Here is a 24,943-nt window from a genome sequence, read left to right on the forward strand (position 1 = left end):
CTACTTTACTGTTATATGCTGTGATGTACTCTACTGTGCTGTACTTTGATGTCCAAACTTGTGAAACTTGGTTCCAATTTGGTCCGGTCCGGACCAACCAAATTTGGTCTTGTTTGGAACAGAGCTCATTAAAATAATAGCCAGTGTTTAGAATAATACTGAAATATGCACAAAGTAGGATATTGCATATTTACACCTTTGTGTACCTATTTAGGATACATCACCATGAAGAGAATGACATTCATATGCATAATTATGAATTTCTGCGTAGTACAGATCAAGAACCCATGATGTCATTTCGTTACAGCAACTCTGTTACCGGGTGTAAATCCAATTCACTTACTGATAGTTCAATGACCAATGTATATTTTTTCACAGTCCATTTGTCATGTTATAGCTGACCCCATTCTATCTACAGACATCGTTGAATCTTAGTTTGGAGCAGATATTTACGTTTTTGGAAAACGTGGACACAAAAAAACTGAGGGAGATTTGAACAAATTTTGGTTACCAAACTTTGCACCTAAACACTTCTTCCAGTAAATGTGCTTTTGTCAAATTTTCTGTGTATTGTTAAAAGTAGTCATTGTCTGTAGAGTTGTATGCTTTGTTAAACTTTGATGATAAAGTAAAACAGTAATAAAATATGATATGCTATTTAGCTGACGCTTTTATCCAAAGTAGTCTTACATGCATACATATTTCATATAGGTTGCCTAAGCAAGAACTGAACCGACGACCCTGGTGTTGCCAGGCCATACTCTACCAACTAAGAGGACCAAATCCTATGTGGAGTGAAGGTAATCGACATATAGTTGATGGTGATAGAGATGGGTGTAGCCAAAGCAGTCTGGGCAGAGGTGGTTTGCTGCAAGGTCTGTCTGTCTGGCAGCAGTAGGGTGTGTCTGATACACTCACTGCTTAGGAATCTGAACTGCAGTGTCTAAAAAACAGCGAGAGCGAGAAAAGTGGGAGAAAGTGAGAGAACATGATGAGGGAGAAAAGAGAGGCATATAAATACAGACAGAAAGATATAAAGAATGAGACAAAAGGAGAAAGAGGGAGCATCGCATGCAGCCTCTAGCACAAACTGCACCCTTTTTACAGAGAAGCAATGGTTGGGGGGAGAGAGAAAGAGCAGAGCTAAGTGTATGCTAAGGAAAAGTGGGAGGAGGGAGGAAGGGGAAAGAGAGCGGGGACAGGAGGGGACTGGAGGGGGGGATGAGAGAGAGGACATTTTTGAAAATAATGGAGACCCAAACACAAGCACAGCCACGCTGTCTCTCTATGCAAAACAATTGTCAAAAACCTTATTGTAGCTACTATGAAAACACACAGAAAAATGTAGCAATGGGACATTAGCCAAGCCTTAAGTAAGAGTGTGGAACAACATGTTTACACACTACCATGTCATATGAGCTTTGATTTAATTGATTAATAAACATATTGCAAAACTCATTTGCTTGACTCCTCAAATAGAAGGCAACTTCTTAAACAATGTATTTTCTAAGATGAGGAACCACTATATGTAAAAGTGTTAAACTGAGTAGAGCCTGTCTAGCAGGGTGGCTCCCCCTAGTGTCCAGACACAGTATGGCACCTGGGCAAAATGAGTGGAAGTTATTGTAAACTACAGATCTGAGTGTGTTTTAAAGTGAACAAATTCTAAGGGGAAATCCTCAGAACCATTGTAGTGTGACACCCCTTCAATGCACCTTATCCCTTCAAACTTAATTTGTGATTGTTACTTTGTATCTGTGAAGGTGTTTTAATGACAATTATGCAACGGGTGGGTCTAATCCTAAATGCTGATTGGTTAAAACCACATTCCAGACAGAGCCTATTCCACAAGTTACCACCAGCTAAAAAATCTATGGTGTTAAAATGTCTATTTACTCTGTTCCATCTGACCAATATATCCTCCAAACACCAGCTTCTCGGCATTTTCACCTAAAGATATAATCTAAAGTACAATACATGTAATGTTCTCAGCCAACGTTTGTTGACAATGAAACATGGAAGATAGAAAGGGCTAGATGAAAATGGACAGATCAGGCAGAACTTGTTTTGGGTGGTCCACGTTGCTCTGGGCGGTTTTATGATGACGCAGTTACAGACAGGGGAGCTGATGAAAGGTTCCACCCAAGTAAAGCTCACACCCTGATGAGTTGTTTGCTGTTGCCATGCCTTTCACTTGTTTTATGTAATAACATCATGTAATACCTATGCAGTGTTCCCCAGACGTTTGTCCTGGATCTGAAGGCTCTGCATTGTGTCTGTATTCCTCCAACCGGATTGGATCTAAAAAAAAACTTCCTTAAAAGGAAAACCGAACGAACCACTGAACTCTCTTCTTGCTATGTCGTCGCTGCCCTTAGCATTTATTTGTGTTTGATTTGTGTTGAGTGATCTGAGGAAAAATCGCCTCCATCTTTATCTTCCCTACTGACTCTAGCGTTGTACACAGTCCGTGCATTTCCACTAGTGTGTGTGCATGCGTGCATGTGTGTAGGCGTGGCATGTGTGTAGGCGTGGCATGCTTACACTGGGGTGGAACAACTCGGGTGGGAACGACTCACTCGGTAACTCTTGGTAACCTTTGGGCGCTTTCTTAAAGCATTGACAGCAGTCAAAAGCAGGCTGTTGCAGTCAAGGGAGAAACAAAAAGTTGCTGGTTAGTTGTATTCTAGGCTCACAACATGGCAGTGGTAATATGCTTCCATTGTTTCTAAGAGTTTTTTGTTAGAATGTCAAAATAAACTCTAACCTCCATATTATCCTTACACACTCACAAACTGGAAATCCCAATGGTTGGCGAGAGAGCTTTCTTATTTGAATCTGTCATAACTTGTAAATCTCGCTAGAAAGTTTGCTCCGTTTCAGTCACATCCACATGAGTCGAGCAAACCCCCTAGTTATTGGTAGACAATTGTGTTCGAGAGCATAAAATTCATGATGGATACATGAGTCAGTCCGCAGTCGACCTCGACCGTGGCCATTATGTAGGCGATGGATGCATGGTGCTGTTGATGAGGAACAAATGCAGAAACTTGCAGCAAACATAAGAAACTGCATGACCCTCGATCATGTGGTTCTTGTAACGCTCATGCAGATGTAGTTCAATAACTTTTATCCTCATAATGCAACACACATTGAAAGTTGCTGATTAGCGACTGCACAATATTGATGCTCTCCAATGCACCCCTTATCTCTGACAACTGAGTGATTGGCCAAAGTATGGCCCACCCATCCCAGGGGAGTAGACAAATCAGATTACTTGGCCTGCATCAGGAACAAATCAGTGCAGGTGAGAGGGTCCAGTCGATAAGGTTTTGTTTCTCGGGAGACACTAGGCAAACAGTGTGTACTCAGCAACGTTATACCCTAGCTAACAATCATGGGCCGGAACAAAGCACAGTCAATGAGGGTCTAAACACAGAATAAAATACAACAAAACACAGAATAAACTACAATATATGTATAACATATCTAATATATGTATCTCTACAGGTCAAAATGTGTGTTTCATTTGGAACAAAGGGATGAGCCTTCTTCTCATAGAGAAAACTGGAAGTTACTCAATCTGTTCAGGAGACCAGCCTTGTTCAACAATAGATACAAGCTGTCCTATATCCCTCTCCTACAGTACAGAGTACAGCCAGTCAGGCCACTATATGTGGCTCATGTACGTTCAACACCATAAATAACAATAAGTATGTTGTCTGTCAGGTAGTGCCACCCTAAATACACACAAAGAATCCCAATTTCACGATGGACACACATATACTTTCAAACAGATAAGTACACATAAGTATACTTTTTATTGAATAATATCACAAAATACACACATGTAAACACACAAATGTGTGTTGGGGCGGCAGGTAGCCTAGTGGTTAGTGTGGGCCAGTAACTGAAAGGTTGCTAGATTGAATCCCTGCGCTGACAAGGTACAAATATGTTGTTCTGCATCTGAACAAAGCAGTAAACCCACTGTTCCTAGGCCGTCATTGTAAATAAGAATTTGTTCTTAACTGACTTGCCTAGTTTTTAAATAAAGGTTTAAAAAATGTACACACACTAGTCAGTCTTCACATTGTCACAGCTGTCAAGTCATTTATCTCTGATAAGTAAATAAAACACAGATGTGTAGTTCTGCCATGCAGGTGAATACTCAAAAGACAATTGTCTTGAAACATCCCTTTCTAAATCCCTTTCTGTTGAACATGCATTGACTGATATGACAGCAGACTGACTGGCTACATAAGTGTCAATGTCTCTCTCTCTGTCTCTACGCCTGTCTCTCTCTCTGTCTCTACGCCTGTCTCTCTCTCTGTCTCTACGTCTGTCTGTCTGTCTGTCTGTCTGTCTGTCTGTCTGTCTGTCTGTCTGTCTGTATCGTGTCTTTGGAATCATTAATTTGAAGACTGTTATTTTTATCAAATCAATTCTCTGTAATTATTATTTTGTGATTAAACTAATCATGTATATGTAATTAAGTAGGAAGTCGGGGCACCAAGGAAAATCTTCAGATTGCCAAGTTAGAATTTTCCTAATATAACTTTTCAGATATTTTAATATCTGATCAATTAGTCTTCTAATTAATGAATTACTCTTTACCTCATGTTAGTCTCATTCCAAATGTCGTAAATTGTTGGTTATCTGCACGAACCCAGGCTTTACTATCAATCATTCATACATCAATTGTCTTAATAAACAAACAACAGTTATGGTTACAAGGAAATGATAGGGGAGTCTCCCTAGTGGGCTAAGCCGATATGGTGGCTTGGTGGACAAAGGGAAGTGGGTGTGGACTCAGAAGGGCGGGAATTACAAGAGTCACTACACAGTTGATAATTATTAATCGAAATGCTAATCCTTTGCACATGAACGCTCACTCATTCGGGAATAATTGCAATCAATATGTATTTACGTTCAGTGTGTCGATCCCTATTGGAATCGTCCGTCTTTCTGTTGGAAAGTTCATCTGATCGTCTCTGCTCCCATGAAGTCTCTCGTGATATCGATAGTCTCAGAGTTTAACCATTTCCAACCGTGTAGCCAATGCTCCACGTGGTTTGGTTTGGAATTCAACAACCATTACAACCATAGCTTATATTGAGGTTTTTGGTGGTCTCTACTCAAACCTTCACTCCCTCAGCTGACCGAGAGTATGCATGGCCTAAAGAGGATTTCTTCAGGTGGGGGTTTTATTCGGAACAGTAGAAAAGGGCTGTCCCATGAGCCAGATCATGTCTGTGCTCACAGTGGCGGGCCAATGACTTAGTTAAACTTTGAATGGAATACAATTCTCTTACATTAATGGTTCAACATCACCATACATCATTTCACAAATAGTTTCATCTTTACTCATTCATTTTATACAATAATTAGATGCAAACCTCATAACGGAGGGTCCTGTATAAACAGAGTTATGGTAATGTGGCTGTATTGTCTTTCATTGAGGTCACAACATGAAACAAAACGGACCGGTCGTAGCTGGCTTCTCCACCGAACATTTACACATTCACCAAAACATGGATATTGTTCAGTTCTCAAGTTATGTGCTGTAGAAGAAGTTCCTTTGTTCTACTATGAAACTCTCTCTCTATATACAGTGCCTTGCGAAAGTATTCGGCCCCCTAGAACTTCGCGACCTTTTGCCACATTTCAGGCTTCAAACATAAAGATATAAAACTGTATTTTTTTGTGAAGAATCAACAACAAGTGGGACACAATCATGAAGTGGAACGACATTTATTGGATATTTCAAACTTTTTTAACAAATCAAAAACTGAAATATTGGGCGTGCAAAATTATTTAGCACACTTAAGTTAATACTTTGTAGCACCACCTTTTGCTGCGATTACAGCTGTAAGTCGCTTGGGGTATGTCTCTATCAGTTTTGCACATCGAGAGACTGAAATTTTTTCCCATTCCTCCTTGCAAAACAGCTCGAGCTCAGTGAGGTTGGATGGAGAGCATTTGCGAACAGAAGTTTTCAGTTCTTTCCACAGATTCTCGATTGGATTCAGGTCTGGACTTTGACTTGGCCATTCTAACACCTGGATATGTTTATTTTTGAATCATTCCATTGTAGATTTTGCTTTATGTTTTGGATCATTGTCTTGTTGGAAGACAAATCGCCGTCCCAGTCTCAGGTCTTGTCACGCCTTGGTCTTAGTATTTTGTGTTTTAGTTAATTAGTTGGTCAGGCCAGGGTGTGACATGGGTTTATGTTATTGTGTTGTCGTATTGGGGTTTTTGTAGGCATTGGGATTGTGGTTGATTAGGGGTGTGTTTAGTTTAGGTTTGGCTGCCTGAGGCGGTTCTCAATCAGAGTCAGGTGATTCTTGTTGTCTCTGATGGGGAACCGTATTTAGGTAGCCTGGGTTTCACTGTGTATTTCGTGGGTGATTGTTCCTGTCTCTGTGTAGTTTCACCAGATAGGCTGTAATTAGGTTTCACGTTCCGTTTTGTTGTTTTTGTATTTGTCTCAGTTATTTCATGTACCGCGATTCATTTCATTAAAAGACATGAGTAACCACCACGCTGCATTTCGGTCCGACTTTCTTGCGACAAATGAAGAACGCCTTTACAGGCCTTTTGCAGACTCCATCAGGTTTTCTTCCAGAATGGTCCTGTATTTGGCTCCATCCATCTTCCCATCAATTTAACCATCTTCCCTGTCCCTGCTGAAGAAAAGTAGGCCCAAACCATGATGCTGCCACCACCATGTTTGACAGTGGAGATGGTGTGTTCAGGGTAATGAGCTGTGTTGCTTTTACGCCAAACATAATGTTTTGCATTGCTGCCAAAAGTTCAATTTTGGTTTCATCTGACCAGAGCACCTTCTTCCACATGTTTGGTGCGTCTCCCAGGTGGCTTGTGGCAAACTTTAAACAACACTTTTTATGGATATCTTTAAGAAATGGCTTTCTTCTTGCCAGTCTTCCATAAAGGCCAGATTTGTGTAATATACGACTGATTGTTGTCCTATGGACAGAGTCTCCCACCTCAGGAATAGATCTCTGCAGTTCATCCAGAGTGATCATGGGCCTCTTGGCTGCATCTCTGATCAGTCTTCTCCTTGTATGAGCTGAAAGTTTAGAGGGACGGCCAGGTCTTGGTAGATTTGCAGTGGTCTGATACTCCTTCCATTTCAATATTATCGCTTGCACAGTGCTCCTTGGGATGTTTAAAGCTTGGGAAATCTTTTTGTATACAAATCCGGCTTTAAACTTCTTCACAACAGTATCTTGGACCTGCCTGGTGTGTTCCTTGTTCTTCATGATGCTCTCTGCGCTTTTAACGGACCTCTGAGACTATCACAGTGCAGGTGCATTTATACGGAGACTTGATTACACACAGGTGGATTGTATTTATCATCATTAGTCATTTAGGTCAACATTGGATCATTCAGAGATCCTCACTGAACTTCTGGAGAGAGTTTGCTGCACTGAAAGTAAAGGGGCTGAATAATTTTGCACGCCCAATTTTTCAGTTTTTGATTTGTTAAAAAAGTTTGAAATATCCCATAAATGTCGTTCCACTTCATGATTGTGTCCCACTTGTTGTTGATTCTTCACAAAAAAATACAGTTTTATATCTTTATGTTTGAAGCCTGAAATGTGGCAAAAGGTCGCAAAGTTCAAGGGGGCTGAATACTTTCGCAAGGCACTGTATACTGCCTGGCAATGAGGAGAGAGTCTCCTCTAGGAATTTAGACCTGAGATAACAGAACCTGGGTGTAGGGGGAAGAGAGAGTCGGTGAGAGAGTGGGGGATGGTACTCGCTATATTCATGATATATGTATGTATGTCTCTCTATGTTTGTCTGTCTGTCTGTCTGTCTTAATTTAATTCAGGGTTAGCAGTGTGGTTAAGTTTAAAATCAGATTTTATGACTTTGTGGCTCTGCCAGCTAGTGACCACTCCACAGAGCTGCCTCCAGTGCATGAGTAATTTCAATAAATGCCAACCTGCATTACCTCAACACTTTACAGGGCGTGTGATTACTCAGGACATTGCCTGTCCATTCCTGTTAAACTAAAATATATCTGGTACCAGCAAATAGAGCTGTCCTTTTGCCAAGATCACCTATCAGTGGCAATGAAGGAAAGGAACAAGGGAAGGATGCGAAAGGAAGCAAGGAAAGGAAGTTATCTTAGAGTATTGGGACAGAGCCAGGGTTTGCCTCAACCATAATAGATGGAAATAGACAGGAGAACAAACGAGCAAGTGAAGTCAAATGCCATGTTGTTCAACACCCTGGTAAATAGCACATTCTCAGGTAAGCCCAAAGGCTTGGAAACCCTCCCAGAGTTTTATACAATCAGAGCATGAGAGAGCCACTGAGCATGTCATTATTGGATCATCAGTCAGGTTCAAGCCAAACTGACAGTGGAACGAGAAATCTAAAGGCTGGACTGTCTTTCTGATGCACACAGAAACACATAATACTGAATGTATTCAAAGGGAAACACAAAAACACACACACACACACACCTCAGGATACCACAGATATTTCCACATGCTGGAATACAGATCCCTCCCCTCTTTACAGCTCTGGTCAACACAACAGACACATCCACACATTAGAGCTCTGGTCAATACAACAGACACAACCACACATTAGAGCTCTGGTCAATACAACAGACACATCCACACATTAGAGCTCTGGTCAATACAACAGACACATCCACACATTGCCACAAAACGGGCCTTTACTTAACTGGATCTATAATAGGCCTTTACATTTTTGGTGTGAATATGTTCCTATATTCATTGTGTAACATGACTTGAGATCCATGTAAACAATACTGTGTCGATATATTAGATGTTAGAGAAGCAACAGATTTAAATACATACAGTATATATTGTGAAAAGCATGTTTTGTACAGCTTAAAGTTATATAGTTACATGCTGAATGTGTGCTTAGGAAATGTATTGGGTATGTGTATCACAGATACATTTCCCCTGTGGCTGTTTCCTGTGTGTGTGATGAAAGCAGCAGATGATTCTGAGCCTGAATGGCAGAGGGCACAGTCAGTATGTTGACAACAAAAGTCTGGGAAAGTACCCCAACTAGCCCAAAGCAGAGCCAAGAATCCCCCCCAAAACACAAGAACTCGAGCAAGCAAATAGTCAAATGCCAAGTTGTTCAATGCCCTGGTAAACAGCACATTATCAGGTAAGCCCAAAGGCTTGGAAACCCTCCCAGAGGTGCTTTTATACAACCAGAGCATAAGAGAGCCAGTGAGCATGTCATTATTGCAAATCATTAACACAAAACTGATACTTGTGTTATCATACAAATACTACCAGAACACATGCACAAATACAAACATACCCAACTCATAAGCAACTGTAACTCAACAACAACAAAAAACATGGGAACTATTTTCAAAAACATGCCTGAACATATTCCACTATTAGAATTATACACATGTAACAGGGTTGGTCATGTTTCCACTCTCCACTGCAGAAATATGTATTCAATGTTCATGTATTTCTATTGGTTAATGTGTCTATCATCATAAACACCTATTCAATGTTGCACCATGACAAATAAACAAACATTAAGGAATAGAACATTAGCTGCTCATACTGGCCCTTAAGTGACAAGGTAAACCCATAATACTTATTTAATTCTTATTTGCAATGACGGCCTAGGAACGGTGGGTTAATTGCCTTGTTCAGGGGCATAACAACAGATTTTTACCTTGTCAGCTTGGGGATTTGATCTAGCAACCTTCCCGTTACTAGTCTAACGCCATAACCGCTAGGCTACCTGCCACCCCAATAATAATAATGTATGACCAGGTATTGTATTACCAGGTAATAATCCATCTGCAGGTAATAATGTATGTGCAGGGAATAATGTATGACCAGATAATGGTGTATGTCCAGATAATGGTTTTATGACCAGGTAATAATGTATGACCAGGTAATAGTGTATGACCAGGTAATAATGCATGATCAGGTAATAATGTATATCCAGATAATAGTGTATGACCAGGTAATAATGTATGTCCAGGTAATAATGTATGATCAGGTAATAATGTATGTCCAGATAATGGTGTATGACCAGGAAATAATATATGCCCAGGTAATAGTGTATGTCCAGATAATGGTGTATGATCAGGTAATAATGTATGTCCAGATAATAGTGTATGACCAGGTAATAATGTATATCCAGGTAATAGTGTATGTCCAGATAATGGTGTATGACCAGGTAATAATGTATGTCCAGATAATGGTGTATGACCAGGTGATAATGTAGGTCCAGATAATGGTGTATGTCCAGATAATGGTGTATGGCCAGGTAATAATGTATGTCCAGATAATGGTGTATGACCAGGTAATAATGTAGGTCCAGATAATGGTGTATGTCCATGTAATAATGTATGTCCAGATAATGGTGTATGCCCAGGTAATAATGTATGTACAGATAATGGTGTATGCCCAGGTAATAATGTATGTCCAGATAGTGGTGTTTGACCAGGTAATAATGTATGTCCAGGTAATAATGGTGTATGACCAGGTAATAATGCATGATCAGGTAATAATGTATGTCCAGATACTGGTGTATGACCAGGTAATAATGTATGTCCAGGTAATAATGTATGTCCAGATAATGGTGTATGACCAGGTAATAATGAAGTGATCAGGTAATAATGTATGTCCAGATAATGGTGTATGTCCAGGTAATAATGTATGTCCAGATATAATGTATCTCCAGATATAATGTATGAACAGATAATGGTGTATGACCAGGTAATAATTTATGATCAGGTAATAGTGTATGACCAGGTAATAATAATAATGATGGTAAAAATAGTAAAATATATTTGATTGGTTGATTGTATCATACCCTAACCAACACACACACACACACACACACACACACACACACACACACACACACACACACACACACACACACACACACACACACACACACACACACACACACACACACACACAACAAAAAATGGGCAAATGAATAAACTACAGAGACTGACGCATTGACATAACTGGAAGCAACACACTTTTCTGGGCCACGTGAAGAGCACAGACCTTGTCTTCGCCTTGGTGCAATATCCTCTATTCATGACAACAGTACAGACTGTACTGTTCTTCTGTTCAGAGGTTGACAGACTTCAACTACCATGATTTTCAATGCTTCAGAAATAGACACACTGACACAACTGGAAGCAACACATACTTTTGCTGGTGCTTTGTGAAGAGCACAGCAAAGCTTTTGTCTTTGTCTCAGTTTAATATAATACAGACTGTTCTGTATTCCAACGCCACTTCCCTCCTCCTCCTCCTCCTCCTCCTCCTCTCTAAGCTCGAGCAGGGTGTATTCATTATGTCTTGCAACAGAAACCTTTTACCATTTAATTAAGAACCAAATGGAAGCAAATAGAGAAAACGTAACAAAACGGGGAGGGACTTTACCTGAATTTATCCAATAGAAACTCTTGTTTTAGTTGCAAAACATTTTCCATTTGGAGTAAACGGTTTCTGTTGCAAAACGTTTAATGAAAACACCCCAGGGATAGATGTCTGACTTGGATTAATGCCAGCAAAACTTTTTTTGTGACTTGCCTTCCCATATAAGCTCGCTACTAAACATACAAAACAATACACACACACACACTAAAGAGCTCTCATTCACAAATACAGACACGCACGCATCCATGGACACCTTTTCACGGACGCAAACTTTCTTTATGCTAAAAAAACACTCGCTCCAACTTGTGCACACACACAGACACCTCTCTAACCTGTGAGCAGAGTTGCATTATGAAAGCTCACCTGTTGTTCCACGGCCACATCCTGTAAGGCTTGATTGTCCCGAGGAGCTCGGATCCAGCTGAGTAACTGGCCCATGTTCACCGTCTGTCTGTGTGAGTGTATGTGTCTGACTGTTCCTACTCTGTACCTACTCTGTGAACTGCAGCATAGTTCCCAGCCTTGATTAGGGAAGGGGAGGGAACAGGGAGAAGGGGCAGGGAGCAGAACAGGGGTCAGGGGAAGGGGAGGGAACAGGGAGAAAAGGGGAGGGACAGGGAGCAGAGCAGGGGTAAAGGGAAGGCACACATAGCAGTCAGTAAGACCTGGGTTCAAATCATTTCAAATAATTTTTCTATCCTTTTTTTTAATAGCTTGCATGGCTTAAAGAACCAATGAAAAAAGTCAGACTGCAAACCCTGCCCATCTGGCACTCAGGTAGACAAAAGGAAACGCTAAAAAAGTATTTAAAAGATGACAAATAGTATTTGAAACCAAGTCTGCATTCAGTAGAGCTTGAGCTATAAAGAGAAAGACTCTGATAGAAGAGTGACAGCGCCTGACATCCGGCCACATCTGAGTACCTTCTCAGAGAAGACCGACATGTGTGAGCACACACATACACCAATAAATAAAAATGCACATACATGAACACACTCAAACACACAAATGTGCATACACGCACTGTGCTAAAATGCACTGACAGGAAAGAAACCCATAAAACCGTAAATTCACACATAAACCAATACAGCAAACAGCCGGGGCGGCAGGGTAGGCTAGTGGTTAGAGCGGTGGACTAGTAATTAAAAGGTTGCAAGTTCAAATCCCCGAGCTGACAAGGTACAAATCTGTCAGGCCGCCTGAACAGGCCGTCATTGAAAATAAGAATTTGTTCTTAACTGACTTGCCTAGTAAAATAAAAATAAAATAAGTTATCCACAGAGGAAAAGCACACACCCACTTCCACATGGAATACAACTCATACAATCACTAAGCAACAAGAGATAAGTTGTGCAAACAACAGGACAAGCTCATTAGGAGGAGGCAGGGGCATTTTTTTAAATCAAAATATGGCCAAGTTCAACTTGGACTTTGTAGACTGTGTTATCATAACCACCAATGGTTAGAGGCTCCTGGAAGAGGATAGTATTCCACTGTCCGGAGACGAGCACACAGAATCAAAACAACGAAGTCACATAGCTTCTATTGCAGTTTCTCAGTAGCTATGCTTAGTTCTTGGGTGTGCAAAGATCTGCGACAAATAGCTCTGTGAGGACTGGAGGTATGGGTGTTACCTTTACCTGCCTTCATTCGACTCGCTTGTCTTAAACAAACAACTTTTAATTTGATGTGAGTCCTCAATGTGACGCCTATTCACAAAATTTGAATAGTACGTATGTCAGAAACATGGTGTTCGTCCATAGTCCTGGTCTATATACAATGCAATGTGCTTTGAGTGGACTGTAGATAAAGGGAACTCAAACAAGTTCAACATAAATGTAAATATCCACCTGCCTTGCCTGCAGGTATTGCACGTGTAGGCATCCGTTCTAGTATCTATTATCTTTCCCTCATGTCAGATTGTGGTGTAATTATAAACTGCTGAGAGTGCACAGAACAATCCCCTCACTCCATTTTATCGCAGAGAAATATACAGTGCCTTGCGAAAGTATTCGGCCCCCTTGAACTTTGCAAACTTTTGCCACATTTCAGGCTTCAAACATAAAGATATAAAACTGTATTTTTTTGTGAAGAATCAACAACAAGTGGGACACAATCATGAAGTGGAACGACATTTATTGGATATTTCAAACTTTTTTAACAAATCAAAAACTGAAAAATTGGGCGTGCAAAATTATTCAGCCCCTTTACTTTCAGTGCAGCAAACTCTCTCCAGAAGTTCAGTGAGGATCTCTGAATGATCCAATGTTGACCTAAATGACTAATGATGATAAATACAATCCACCTGTGTGTAATCAAGTCTCCGTATAAATGCACCTGCACTATTCGCAAAGGTCGCAAAGTTCAAGGGGGCCGAATACTTTCGCAAGGCACTGTACCTAATCCATGACCTCACTATGTTCCTGTGAGTAATCTTTGGGTGGGGTGGGTAGACAATGCAGTCTTTTAGTGAGTCATTGTGACAGAATGTAGTCTCCGTATTAAACTACTAGCTAGGTGTAGTCTCAGTATTAAACTACCAGGTGTAGGAGCAGTTCTAATACTGACCACGAGGCACCTTAGTCAATAGGTACCTCGAACCCACGCCACTCCCATTGCACCATATACCTCAGGACACTGAGTGTGAGAAACGGAGTAAGACCAGATGACTGAGATTGTGAAAGAACTCTATGGTACCTGTAAAATGATATTGAACGAACCAAGCAGTGAATTATATCTTCAGTGCATTGGTCAGGCAATAGATACAGTATGTAAACACATAGGCTGGGTTTAGACCAATGACGTATATCAACTCTGAATAGTATGCATTGGCCATTGAGAGGAATGAATGGAATTCTACAGTATTTAAATTAAATTTTTCAAAGATAAATGTACCTGTGTTTTTGTTGTTGTCATGGGGACAGTAACATTAGTACTCTCAACAACAAAAATACTTTAGTTCACATAATATAATTTAAAAGTGTGCATTAAGGTATCTATTTTTTTTAAGTGTCAAAAACGAATGTAGACATTAATAAATGCATTTCTATAGCTTTCAAAATATTTTTTTTACAATTGAGGAGTGCTAATATCACTGCGTGGTGGCTTCAATACAGCGCCCCCTGTCAGTCATCCCTGTCAGGTTTTATACACAATTGTTTTTATTTCCAATAATTGGTATTTTGACCAATAACATCAGATAATTTCACATCAGTTCCTTTTCATAGCTAATCTAAGTGGTCAAAAGACCAATTAGTGAAAGAAAGATCAGAAGTGGGATGCCTGTCTAAATGCAGCCAGAGTAACCATTTTAGAACCTGGAGGCACCTGTTGCTATTGCAGATCCCACTTCTGCCACCAGTTGCATCTAAATGTGGCCTCACTACTCTTACAGCTTACATATTCAAACATACATAGATAGACACTGAGACACACAAACACACATTCCAGACTTGTCTTGTCCACACATCATCAAGCACACTCACGCTTTCAGACACACCTTTAAAGATTTGTTGTGTAAGATCACCAAGCCTGTAAAACCAGCTGTTGCACCTAGGGGAACAACATAGACATACTGGAACCTGTTTTGTTTTTACTTTATTTTCCCTTTATTTAAGCAGGGAGTCACCATTGAGACCATATAAAATATATCACTAGCCACTTTAAACAATGCTACCTAATATAATGTTTACATACCCTACATTATTCATCTCATATGTATACGTATATACTGTACTTTATATCATCTACTGCATCTTTATGTAATACATGTATCACTAGCCACTTTAACTATGCCACTCTGTTTACATACTCATCTCATATGTATATACTGTACTTGAGACCATCTACTGTATCTTGCCTATGCTGCTCTGTACCATCACTCATTCATATATCTTTATGTACATATTCTTTATCCCCTTACACTGTATAAGACAGTAGTTTTGGAATTGTTAGTTAGATTACTTGTTGGTTATTACTGCATTGTCGGTACTAGAAGCACAAGCATTTCACTACACTCGCATTAACATCTGCTAACCATGTGTATGTGACAAATAAAATTTGATTTGATTTGACCAGGGTCTCTGCCACAAGGGAGCCTTGCCTACACAATTTCTTATACAAAATGTAAAATCAAATACAATATAAAACAATTAAAATACATCACAAAACAAATATTCAACAAAAACAATTACATTCCTCAATTAGAAGGTCCCCAATCTATATTTTAAATTGTCAGAGTGGCACCAGAACATCCAATTTAAATGTATTTTTTAGTTTGTTCCAGAAATGAGGTGCTTTAAAACGGATTTACCTAGTTCAGTGGAGACCCGAGGAACCTCAAGAGTTATACCAAATCCGTTCACAAGGTTGGTTCTTTTATATCTTAACAGAGAAGTTAGGTAAGTCGGAAGCTTGTGTAGTCGAGTTCTGAAAACAAAAAGGGAATAATGAAGTGATCTACAAGACTTTAATGAGGACCAGCCATACCTTTTAATACAGGATGCAGGGTTGAGTATTAAAACTGTCACCTGTGATAAAGTGAAGGGCGCTATGGCAGATGGATTCCAAAGGTTTAAGGCTGCTGCAATCTGATAAATGGTGTCACTATAGTCAAGAACTAGCAGGAAAGTTGACTGTAAATTTTGCTTCCTGAGACAGAGGGACAGAGAGATCTCTTTAAAAAAATCCCCACTTGTATTCTTAGCTTATTAACGAGCTCAGCTGTATTTGAGTTTTTACATAAAGTCTGTCAATCCAAATGCCGAGATATTTATAGGCGGGAACCCAATCGATGGAAAAACCATCTAATGAATAAATATGTAGTCCATTTGAAACATTTTTGCAAGAATTACAGAACGTGTTTTTAGTCTTGCCCACATTAAATACAACTTCTAAACCAACATGTACGGCAACAAAGTCAGATTGCAGCTCTAACATTTTTTTTTCTCTTCACATTTTCAAACAGTCCATTTATATTATCCAACGGTGCTGTACATTTGGGTGAGGTTTTTTTCTTGCCTGAGTAGCCTCATTTCACTGCCAAAAATAAAATTAAACCATCTAGTGTTCAGCGAAGTAACAACACAATGTCAAATACAGGGGGCCTAGTCAAATAATTAACATCCAATCACATTAACCTTTACTCTTTCGCAGGAATTCCAGGAACAGTCTGTATGTAGTCAAACGTAGCTGCTGCTCATGTGGGTATCTGTACTGATGGCGCAAAAGCCAAGACAGGGAGACATAGTGGAGTGGTAACGCATGTGCAAGCAAATCCACCGAGAGGCTCTTGCTGCCAAGGGAATGCCTGACAGCTTGAAAGACGTTTTGGACACTACAGTGAAAATGTTTAACTTTATTAAAGCAAGGCCCCTGAATTCTCTTGTATTTTCTGCACTATGCCATGATATGGGCAGCGACCACGTACCGCTGTTACAACATACAGAAGTGCGCTGGTTATCAAGTGGCAAAGTATTGACACATTTTTGGGGGGAATAAAGAGACAAGCTTTAAGTTTTTTTTTACTGACCATAATTTTTACTTGTCTGACTGCTTGCATGATGACGAGTTTCTCATACAACTGGCCTGTCTGGGTGATGTTTTTTCTCGCCTGAATGATCTGAATCTAGGATTACAGGGACTTTCCGCAACTATATTCAACGCGCGGGACAAATTTGAGGCTATGATTAAGAAGTTGGAGCTCTTCTATGTCTCCATTAACAAGGACAACACACAGGTCTTTCCATCGTTGTATGATTTTTTGTGTGCAAATGAACTCAACCTTACGGACAATGTCAAATGTGATAAAGCGAAGCACCTTAGTGAGTTGTGTGCGCAATTACACAGGTACTTTCCCAAAACGGATGACACAAACAACTGGATTTGTTATCCCTTTCATGCCCTGCCTCCAGTCCACTTACCGATATCTGAACAAAAGAGCCTCATCAAAATTGCAACAAGTTCTGTGAAAATTTAATCAGAAGCCACTGCCAGATTTCTGGATTGGGCTGCGCTCAAAGTATCCTGCCTTGGCAAATCGCGCTGTTAAGACACTGATCCCCTTTGCAACCACGTACCTATGTGACCCTCACTAGAATGAAAACTAAATACAGGCACAGACTGTGTGGAAAATGATTTAAGACAGACTTTTTCCAATACAACCCAACATTGCAGAGTTATGTACATCCTTTAAAGCACACCCTTTTCATTAACCTGTGGTGATTTATTCACAATTTGGGTTTTATGTAAGGTTTTATGTAAGATGGTTAAATAAAGTGCAAAATTATTGATTATTATTTGTGCGCTGGTCCTATAAGAACTCTTTGTCACTTCCCACAAGCCGGGTTGTGACAAAAACACACTCATTCTTATGTTTAATAAATGTATAGCATAGTGTGTGTGGCAGGCTTACAATGATGGCAAAAAAAACATTTGAGTGCGGGCTGACCCTAGTGCTAGCTGGAGTTTGAATGTTTGAAGGGGTACGGGACTATAAAAAGTTTGGGAACCACTGATCTAGAACAAGCGGAGCAGCTGAAACTATGCAATGTTGTCACGAATATTACCGACGGTGGCTCCCCTTCTGGTTCGGGTGGCGCTTGGCTGTCGTCGTCGCCGGTCTACTAGCTGCCACCAATCCTTTGTTCTGTGTTCGTTTGGTTTTGTTTAATTGGTTTCACCTGTTCATCTGTAGTTGTGAGAGTGGTTAGTGTTTTGTCGGGTTTTCTCGCTGTCCTTGTATTTCACAATAGGGTACTATTTTGTTTTATAGTTACACCTGTGTTGGGTAATACTATTTTGTTCCTGTGAGTTTTTGGACATTAAAGCGTGTTTTTTCCCGCATCCTTTGCTCTCTGCGCCTGACTCCACACCCATTCACTCATTGAGCGTTACAAATGTCCAGGTCTAAATCCAGACTGGTGAACATTTAGAATAGAATGAGAAGTTTAAAGTTATTAGCTGAGAGTTGGCCAAGGATTCTAAAACTTTGGAAAAGCAAGATAACTAACATCCAATTTCTCTACGTCAGAATGATCTCCTTCTTTGTGTAGGGGGGAGGACATGAGCCGTTTCCTAAATCTTAGGGATAACACCAGAAACAATTGTCAAGTTAATATAGGTTAATTATTCTGCAATAAGTAGGGATCAAGATAATCATTGATTTTTGCAAGCTACTTAGTACATCATATACATAAAATGGTTAAAATGAAACTAGAGAATGTGTATCTGGGATTGCGTAATTGAATATAGTCTGTTTTGAGGTAAATAAGGTACTCCCAGAAACTATTCTTTCAAATTGATGAGCAGCTGAGGCAAAATGGTCATTTAAAAACACCAAATGGTTGCGTTTTGTTTCAGAGATTTGACTACTTTTGTCCCCCAAGTGTCGGTAATAATCATTGTGAACTACCACCAGCTCGATTTGAATCACTTGATAAGATATATTTAAATTAAAGTCAATAACATGAAGCAAATCTAAATTCTCTGAAGGGAATTAGTGTGCACATATTTGAATGTTGTGCATGTATGTACTTTTGCATGTGCCCTCCATGCATGTCTGGGTGCGTTATTGAAAGCTAGAAGATTGTGACAGTCTGCTCTGGGGCAGGTTAGTGTCCACCCTGGTTCTATAAGGGCACAAGGTGAGACCCAGATGCAAACACAGGAGGCAGATAGTTAGAGTCTTTATAGTTTATTTATAATCCAAAAGGAGTAGGCAAGAGAATGGTCGTGGACAGGCAAAAGGTCAAAACCAGATTCTGAGTCCAAGAGGTAAATAGTGGAAGACAGGCTCGATGTCAGGGCAGGCAGGTTGGTATGGTGTCCAGGAAAACAGGCAAGGGTCAAAACCGGGAAGACAAGAAAAAGAGAATAGAAAACACGCTGGTTGACATGAAAACATACAAGACGAACTGGCATAGAGAGACAGTAAACACAGGAATAAATACACTCTGGAAAATAAGCAACACCTGGAGGAGGTGGGGACAATCACAAGAACAGGTGAAACAGATCCGTGCATGACAGTACCCCCCTCCCCCTTTAGGGACGCCACCTGGCATCCGACCTGGGCACATACCTGGCTGACCATTCTTGGCAAATGCATTCGTATTGTGCAGCTAGAGGTGAAATTCTTAGACCGGCGCAAGACAGACGAAAGCGAAAGCATTTGCCAAGAATATTTTCATTAATCAAGGTGGCGAGGGGAGAATTGTTTTAATGTTTAATATTGGCGATGAAGGTCAGGTCCAGGATGTCTTTAGCAGGAACCCAGCACCTCTCCTCCGGACCATAACCCTCCCAGTCAACCAGGTACTGGAAATCCCTGCCCTGTGGTCGAACCCTCAGGAGGCGTCTCACCGTATATGCCGGCTGGCCATCGATGACCCAGGGGAGAGATGGGCCTAGAAAACGCAAGACAGAGGACTGTGAGACAAGGGCTTAATCCTGGACACATGAAGTAGGGTGAACACGGAGGGGACAGGGCAACAGCAGATGGACAGCAGTGGGACGAATGACTCTCGAAATGGGGAAAGGACCAATGACACGGGGGAAAGTTTACAGGATTCTGCCCGGAGGGGGTAGGTGGGTGCACAACCATACCCTTGGCCCGACAGCGAGGAGCCAGAGTCTGGTGGCGGTCTGCATATCAACGATACCTAGAGGTTGTCTTGAGAAGAGCCACCCGAGCTCTTTTCCAGGTACGCCGACAGAGACGGACGAACATCTGGGCTGAAGGTATGTTGACCTCCACTTATTGCTCTGGAAAGAGCAGGGGCTGATATCCCACGGAGCATTCGAAGGGGGACAGTCCAGTAGCCGAGCAGGGGAGAGTGTTCCTGGCATATTCCACCCAGACCAGTTGCTGACTTGAGGTGGTGGGGTTACTGGCAACAAGACACCGGAGTACCATCTTCATATCTTGATTAGCTCGCGCCGACTGGCCGTTGGACTGGGGATGAAACCCGGAGGACTTGCTGGCCTGACAACCTGATAAGGGTGCAGAACGCCATCCAGAACCGGGACGAAAACTGAGGCCCCCGATCTGAGACAATGTCGACCGGGAGTCCATGGATTCGGAAGACGTTGAGCTGGGCCGTCTCCTTGGCGGAAGGTCATTTAGGAAGAGGGATAAAATGGGTGGCCTTGGAGAACCTGTCAACCACCATCAGGATTGGGGTGTTGCCATCTGACGGAGGAAGCCCGGTAACAAAATCCAGGGAAATATGGGACCAGGGGCGATGAGGAACAGGAAGTGTCTGACGGAGACCAGACAGTGCTTGACATGGAGTCTTGCTTTGGGAACCCACCATGCAGGCAGCGACAAAGACCGAGACATCAGGAGCCATGGTGAAATATGGGCCACCAGAAGCGCTGTCAAAGAAAAGCCAGGGTACGATGAGCACCAGGATGACAGTTAAGCCTGGAGGAGTGAGCCCATTCCAGGACTTGGGACCGAATCAGGAACGAACATCCGGTTAGCCAGGCCTCCCCAGAGTCCAGCTGGGAATGTTGTGCTTTGCGAAACAGAGCCTCAATACCCCAAACAACCGCAGCCGCCAAACATGAGGCATTTTACCAGCTGATTAACTGTTGTTGTCTCACCCGTTGTTGTCTTAGCTAGCTCTCCAAATCAACACCTGTGATTACTTTATGCCTCGCTGTATGTCTCTCTCATATGTCAGTATGCCTTGTATACTGTTGTTTAGGTTAGTTATCATTGTTTTAGTTTACAATGGAGCCCCTAGATCCACTCATTATACCTCTGATACCTCCTTTATTCCACCTCCCACACATGCGGTGACCTCACGCATTATAACCAGCTTATCCAGAGATACAACCTCTCTTATCATCACTTAGTGCCTGGGCTTACCTCCGCTGTACCCGTAACCCACCATACCCCTGTCTGCACATTATGCCCTGAATCTATTCTACCACACACAGAAATCGGCTCCTTTAATTCTTTGTCCCCAACGCTCTAGGCGACCAGTTTTGATAGCCTTTAGCCGTACCCTCATCCTACTCTGTTCCTCGGGTGATGTGGAGGTAAACCCAGGCCCTGCGTGTCCCCAGGCACCCTCATTTGTTGACTTCTGTGATCGAAAAAACATTGGTTTCATGCATGTCAACATCAGAAGCCTCCTCCCTATATTTGTTTTACTCACAGCTTTAGCACACTCTGCTAACCCTGATGTCCTTGCCGTGTCTGAATCCTGGCTCAGGAAGGCCACCAACAATTCTGAGATTTCCATACCCAGCTACAACATTTATCGTCAAGATAGAACTGCCAAAGGGGGAGGAATTGCAATCTACTGCAGAGATAGCCTGCAAAGTTCTGTCATACTTTCCAGGTCTATACGAAAACAGTTTGAACTTCTCCAGAAATAAGTCTCTCACTGTTGTCACCTGCTATCAACCCCCTCTGCTCCCAGCTGTGCCCTGGACACCATTTGTGAATTGATCGCCCCCCATCTAGCTTCAGAGTTCGTTCTGTTAGGTGACCTAAACTGGGATATGCTTATATATCGGCAGTCCTATAATCCTAATATAGATGCCCTCAATCTCACAAAAATCATCAAGGAACCCACCAGGTACAACCGTAAATCTGTAAACATGGGAACCCTCATAAACATTATCCTGACCAACTTGACCTCCAAATACACCTCTGCTGTTTTCAATCAGGATCTCAGCGATCACTGCCTCATTGGCTGTATCCATTATGGGTCCGAGGTCAAACGAACACCCCTCATCACTGTCAAACGCTCCCTAAAACACTTCTGCGAGCAGGCCTTTCTAATCGACCTGGCCCAGGTATCCTGGAAGGATATTGACCTCATCCCATCAATCGGGGATGCCTGGTCATTCTTTAAAAGTAATTTCATCACCATCTTAGATAAGCAAGCCCTGTTCACAAAATGCAGAATTAAGAACAGATATAAACCTTGGTTCACTCCAGACCTGACTGCCCTTGACCAGTACAAAAACATTCTGTGGCGGAATGCAATAGCATCGAATAGTCCCCACGATATGCAACTGTTCAGGGAAGTCAGGAACAAATACATGCAGTTAGTCAGGAAAGCAAAGGCTAGCTTTTTCAAGCAGAAATTCGCATCCTGTAGCTCTAACTCCAAAAAGTTTTTGGACACTGTAAAGTCCATGGAGAACCAGAGCACCTCCTCCCAGCTGCCCACTGCACTGAGGCTAGGTAACACGGTCACCACTGATAAATCCATGATAATTGAACATTTCAATAAGCATGTCTCAACGGCTGGCCATGCCTTCCTCCAGACTACTCCAACCCCGGCAAACAGCTCCGCCTCCCCTGCATCTACTTGCCCAAGCCTCCCCAGCTTCTCCTTCACCCAAATCCAGACAGCAAATGTTCTGAAAGAGCTACAAAACCTGGACCCGTACAAATCAGCTGAGCTAGACAATCTGGACCCTCTATTTCTAAAACAATCCGCCGCCATTGTTGTAACTCCTATTACCAGCCTGTTCAACCTCTCTTTCGTATTGTCCGAGATCCCTAAAGATTGGAAAGCTGCCACGGTCATCCCCCTCTTCAAAGGGGGTGACACCCTAGACCCAAATTGTTACCTATATCCATCCTGCCCTGCCTATCTAAAGTCTTCAAAAGCCAAGTTAATAAACAGATCACTGACCATTTCGAAATCCCACTGTACCTTCTACGCTATGCAATCCGGCTTCTGAGACGGTCACGGGTGCACCTCAACCCCGCTCAAGGTACTAAACGATATCATAACCGCCATCGATAAAAGACAGTATTCTTTTCTCTGTATATATCAATGATGTCGCTCTTGCTGCGGGCGATTCCCTCATCCACCACTACGCATATGACACCATTCTGTATACTTCTGGCCCTTCCTTGGACACTGTGCTAACTAACCTCCAAACGATCTTCAATGCCATACAACACTCCTTCCGTGGCCTCCAACTGCTCTTAAACGCTAGTAAAACCAAATGCATGCTTTTCAACCGTTCGCTGCCCGCACCCGCCCGCCCGACTAGCATCACCACCCTGGACGCTTCCGACCTAGAATATGTGGACAACTATAAATACCTAGGTGTCTGGCTAGACTGTAAACTCTCCTTCAAGACTCATATTAAACATCTCCAATCAAATATATTACCCCCTTATATTTATTTTCAGTATATGTTTAATGCAAGCAATAAGCAGAATACATTATTGGTGGCCTCAGTGGCTGTGTGGTTCAGCACACATATGCCAGAGTCAGCATGGGTTCCAATCTAAGATCAACAAAATCGTTTTTGGATAAGCTCAAATGCACAAATATCTTGACAGCTTTATAAAATGAATTATTAAATCCTCATAATATAGGCTTACATTCCACAAGGATGACATCAAATGCCGGCATCAAACTGAGTACAGCAGTCAATCACCTGATGGCCCAAATCAGCTCATCAACTCGGCCAGGGAAACACAAACAGTAGCCTGTTATTGTTTTTCACACCTATTATTGTTTGAAAATGGATAGGCGAATGGCTGGCCTACAGAATGTATTGGAATATGATCTAATAACAAAGGGGATATTGCAACCATCAATGGCACTAGATTATCGCCAGCTGATGTCTTGTTAAACCATCAATACGTGATAAATTCACCGGCACAGCTGATCTCAATTGCACACATCATTGGTCACCTCATTCCAGATTCCTAAAAGATGCTATCAGTGTTAGTCTAGCTTGCAACCAAAGTCTTTCAAGATATGTTCGCCCTCTGGTTGGTTTTATCATCGGAATAACTTAGTTATTTTGGAACAGACTAAGGATGATTTATCAATTTGACAAGCATTCCTTACAATATAAAGTATTTCCTTGTTTACCAGGGCAAATCTACTGTGGCAATTTACCCAACACATTGTATGAATGAAACTAATGTTGGTGTAGCCTACTGTTACTATTTTATTTGTGTCCTATACATGTTATCCATTAAATACAACTGTCTTTAAAATAAAAGTGTCTGGTGTGATCATTTCTTATCACGATCGGGGGTAAAATATCCCTGTACTGTCCATATTTTAAATGTGTAACTAAGTCAAGTCAATTTTGTTATTTTTCAAAGCAACTCTTTCATGCGGCATTGCGCTCCATTCCATAGGCTACCTCACTATTCTCAATGTCATCTTGTTTTACGTCTGATATTATAGGCCGGGGTGTAATTTGTTTTGATAGGCTAGGGTAGGCTATAGTTTAGGTGTAGCCTGCTGTACGGCTGCATTTTGGATAAACTTGACATCTGTATGCCGTAGTGGAGACCAATATCTATCTTGTGTTATTTAGCTATATGAAACGCCACATGTTAATATGTATGGATGCATTTCAGATACATATGTGTCGATTGGAATGATGTTGTAACATGACCTACAGGCCAGCAATAGCAGTAGAACATGTATTAATAATCTGTCTTGTGCTTTTTAACCAGCTGGCACTAGTCCGAGTGACTC

At 41.5% G+C, this 24,943-nt stretch overlaps 1 protein-coding gene across 46 annotated transcripts in view; it reads right to left on the minus strand.

Annotated features, from left to right (window-relative positions):
• Nucleotides 1-24,943, minus strand: part of LOC135541457 (nascent polypeptide-associated complex subunit alpha, muscle-specific form-like) — a 105,658-nt gene that overhangs the window by 76,321 nt on the left and 4,394 nt on the right. For 35 of the 46 annotated variants that reach the window (XM_064967759.1, XM_064967743.1, XM_064967728.1 and 32 more), the window contains exons 1-2: nucleotides 11,823-11,965; nucleotides 2,545-2,640 (exon numbers count right to left, since the gene is read on the minus strand). The exons of 2 other annotated variants lie outside the window; for them this stretch is intronic. In XM_064967759.1, the coding sequence (XP_064823831.1) occupies nucleotides 2,545-2,640; nucleotides 11,823-11,897 (171 nt within the window). In that variant the 5' untranslated portion in view covers nucleotides 11,898-11,965. Of the gene's footprint in view, nucleotides 1-2,544; nucleotides 2,641-11,822; nucleotides 11,968-24,943 lie in introns of those variants that run through there. 9 more of the 46 variants (XM_064967734.1, XM_064967735.1, XM_064967725.1 and 6 more) reach the window with 3 other exon arrangements.

The sequence above is a fragment of the Oncorhynchus masou genome, chromosome 6, assembly GCF_036934945.1.
Source record: "Oncorhynchus masou masou isolate Uvic2021 chromosome 6, UVic_Omas_1.1, whole genome shotgun sequence".
In the NCBI taxonomy this organism is placed as follows: domain Eukaryota; kingdom Metazoa; phylum Chordata; class Actinopteri; order Salmoniformes; family Salmonidae; genus Oncorhynchus; species Oncorhynchus masou.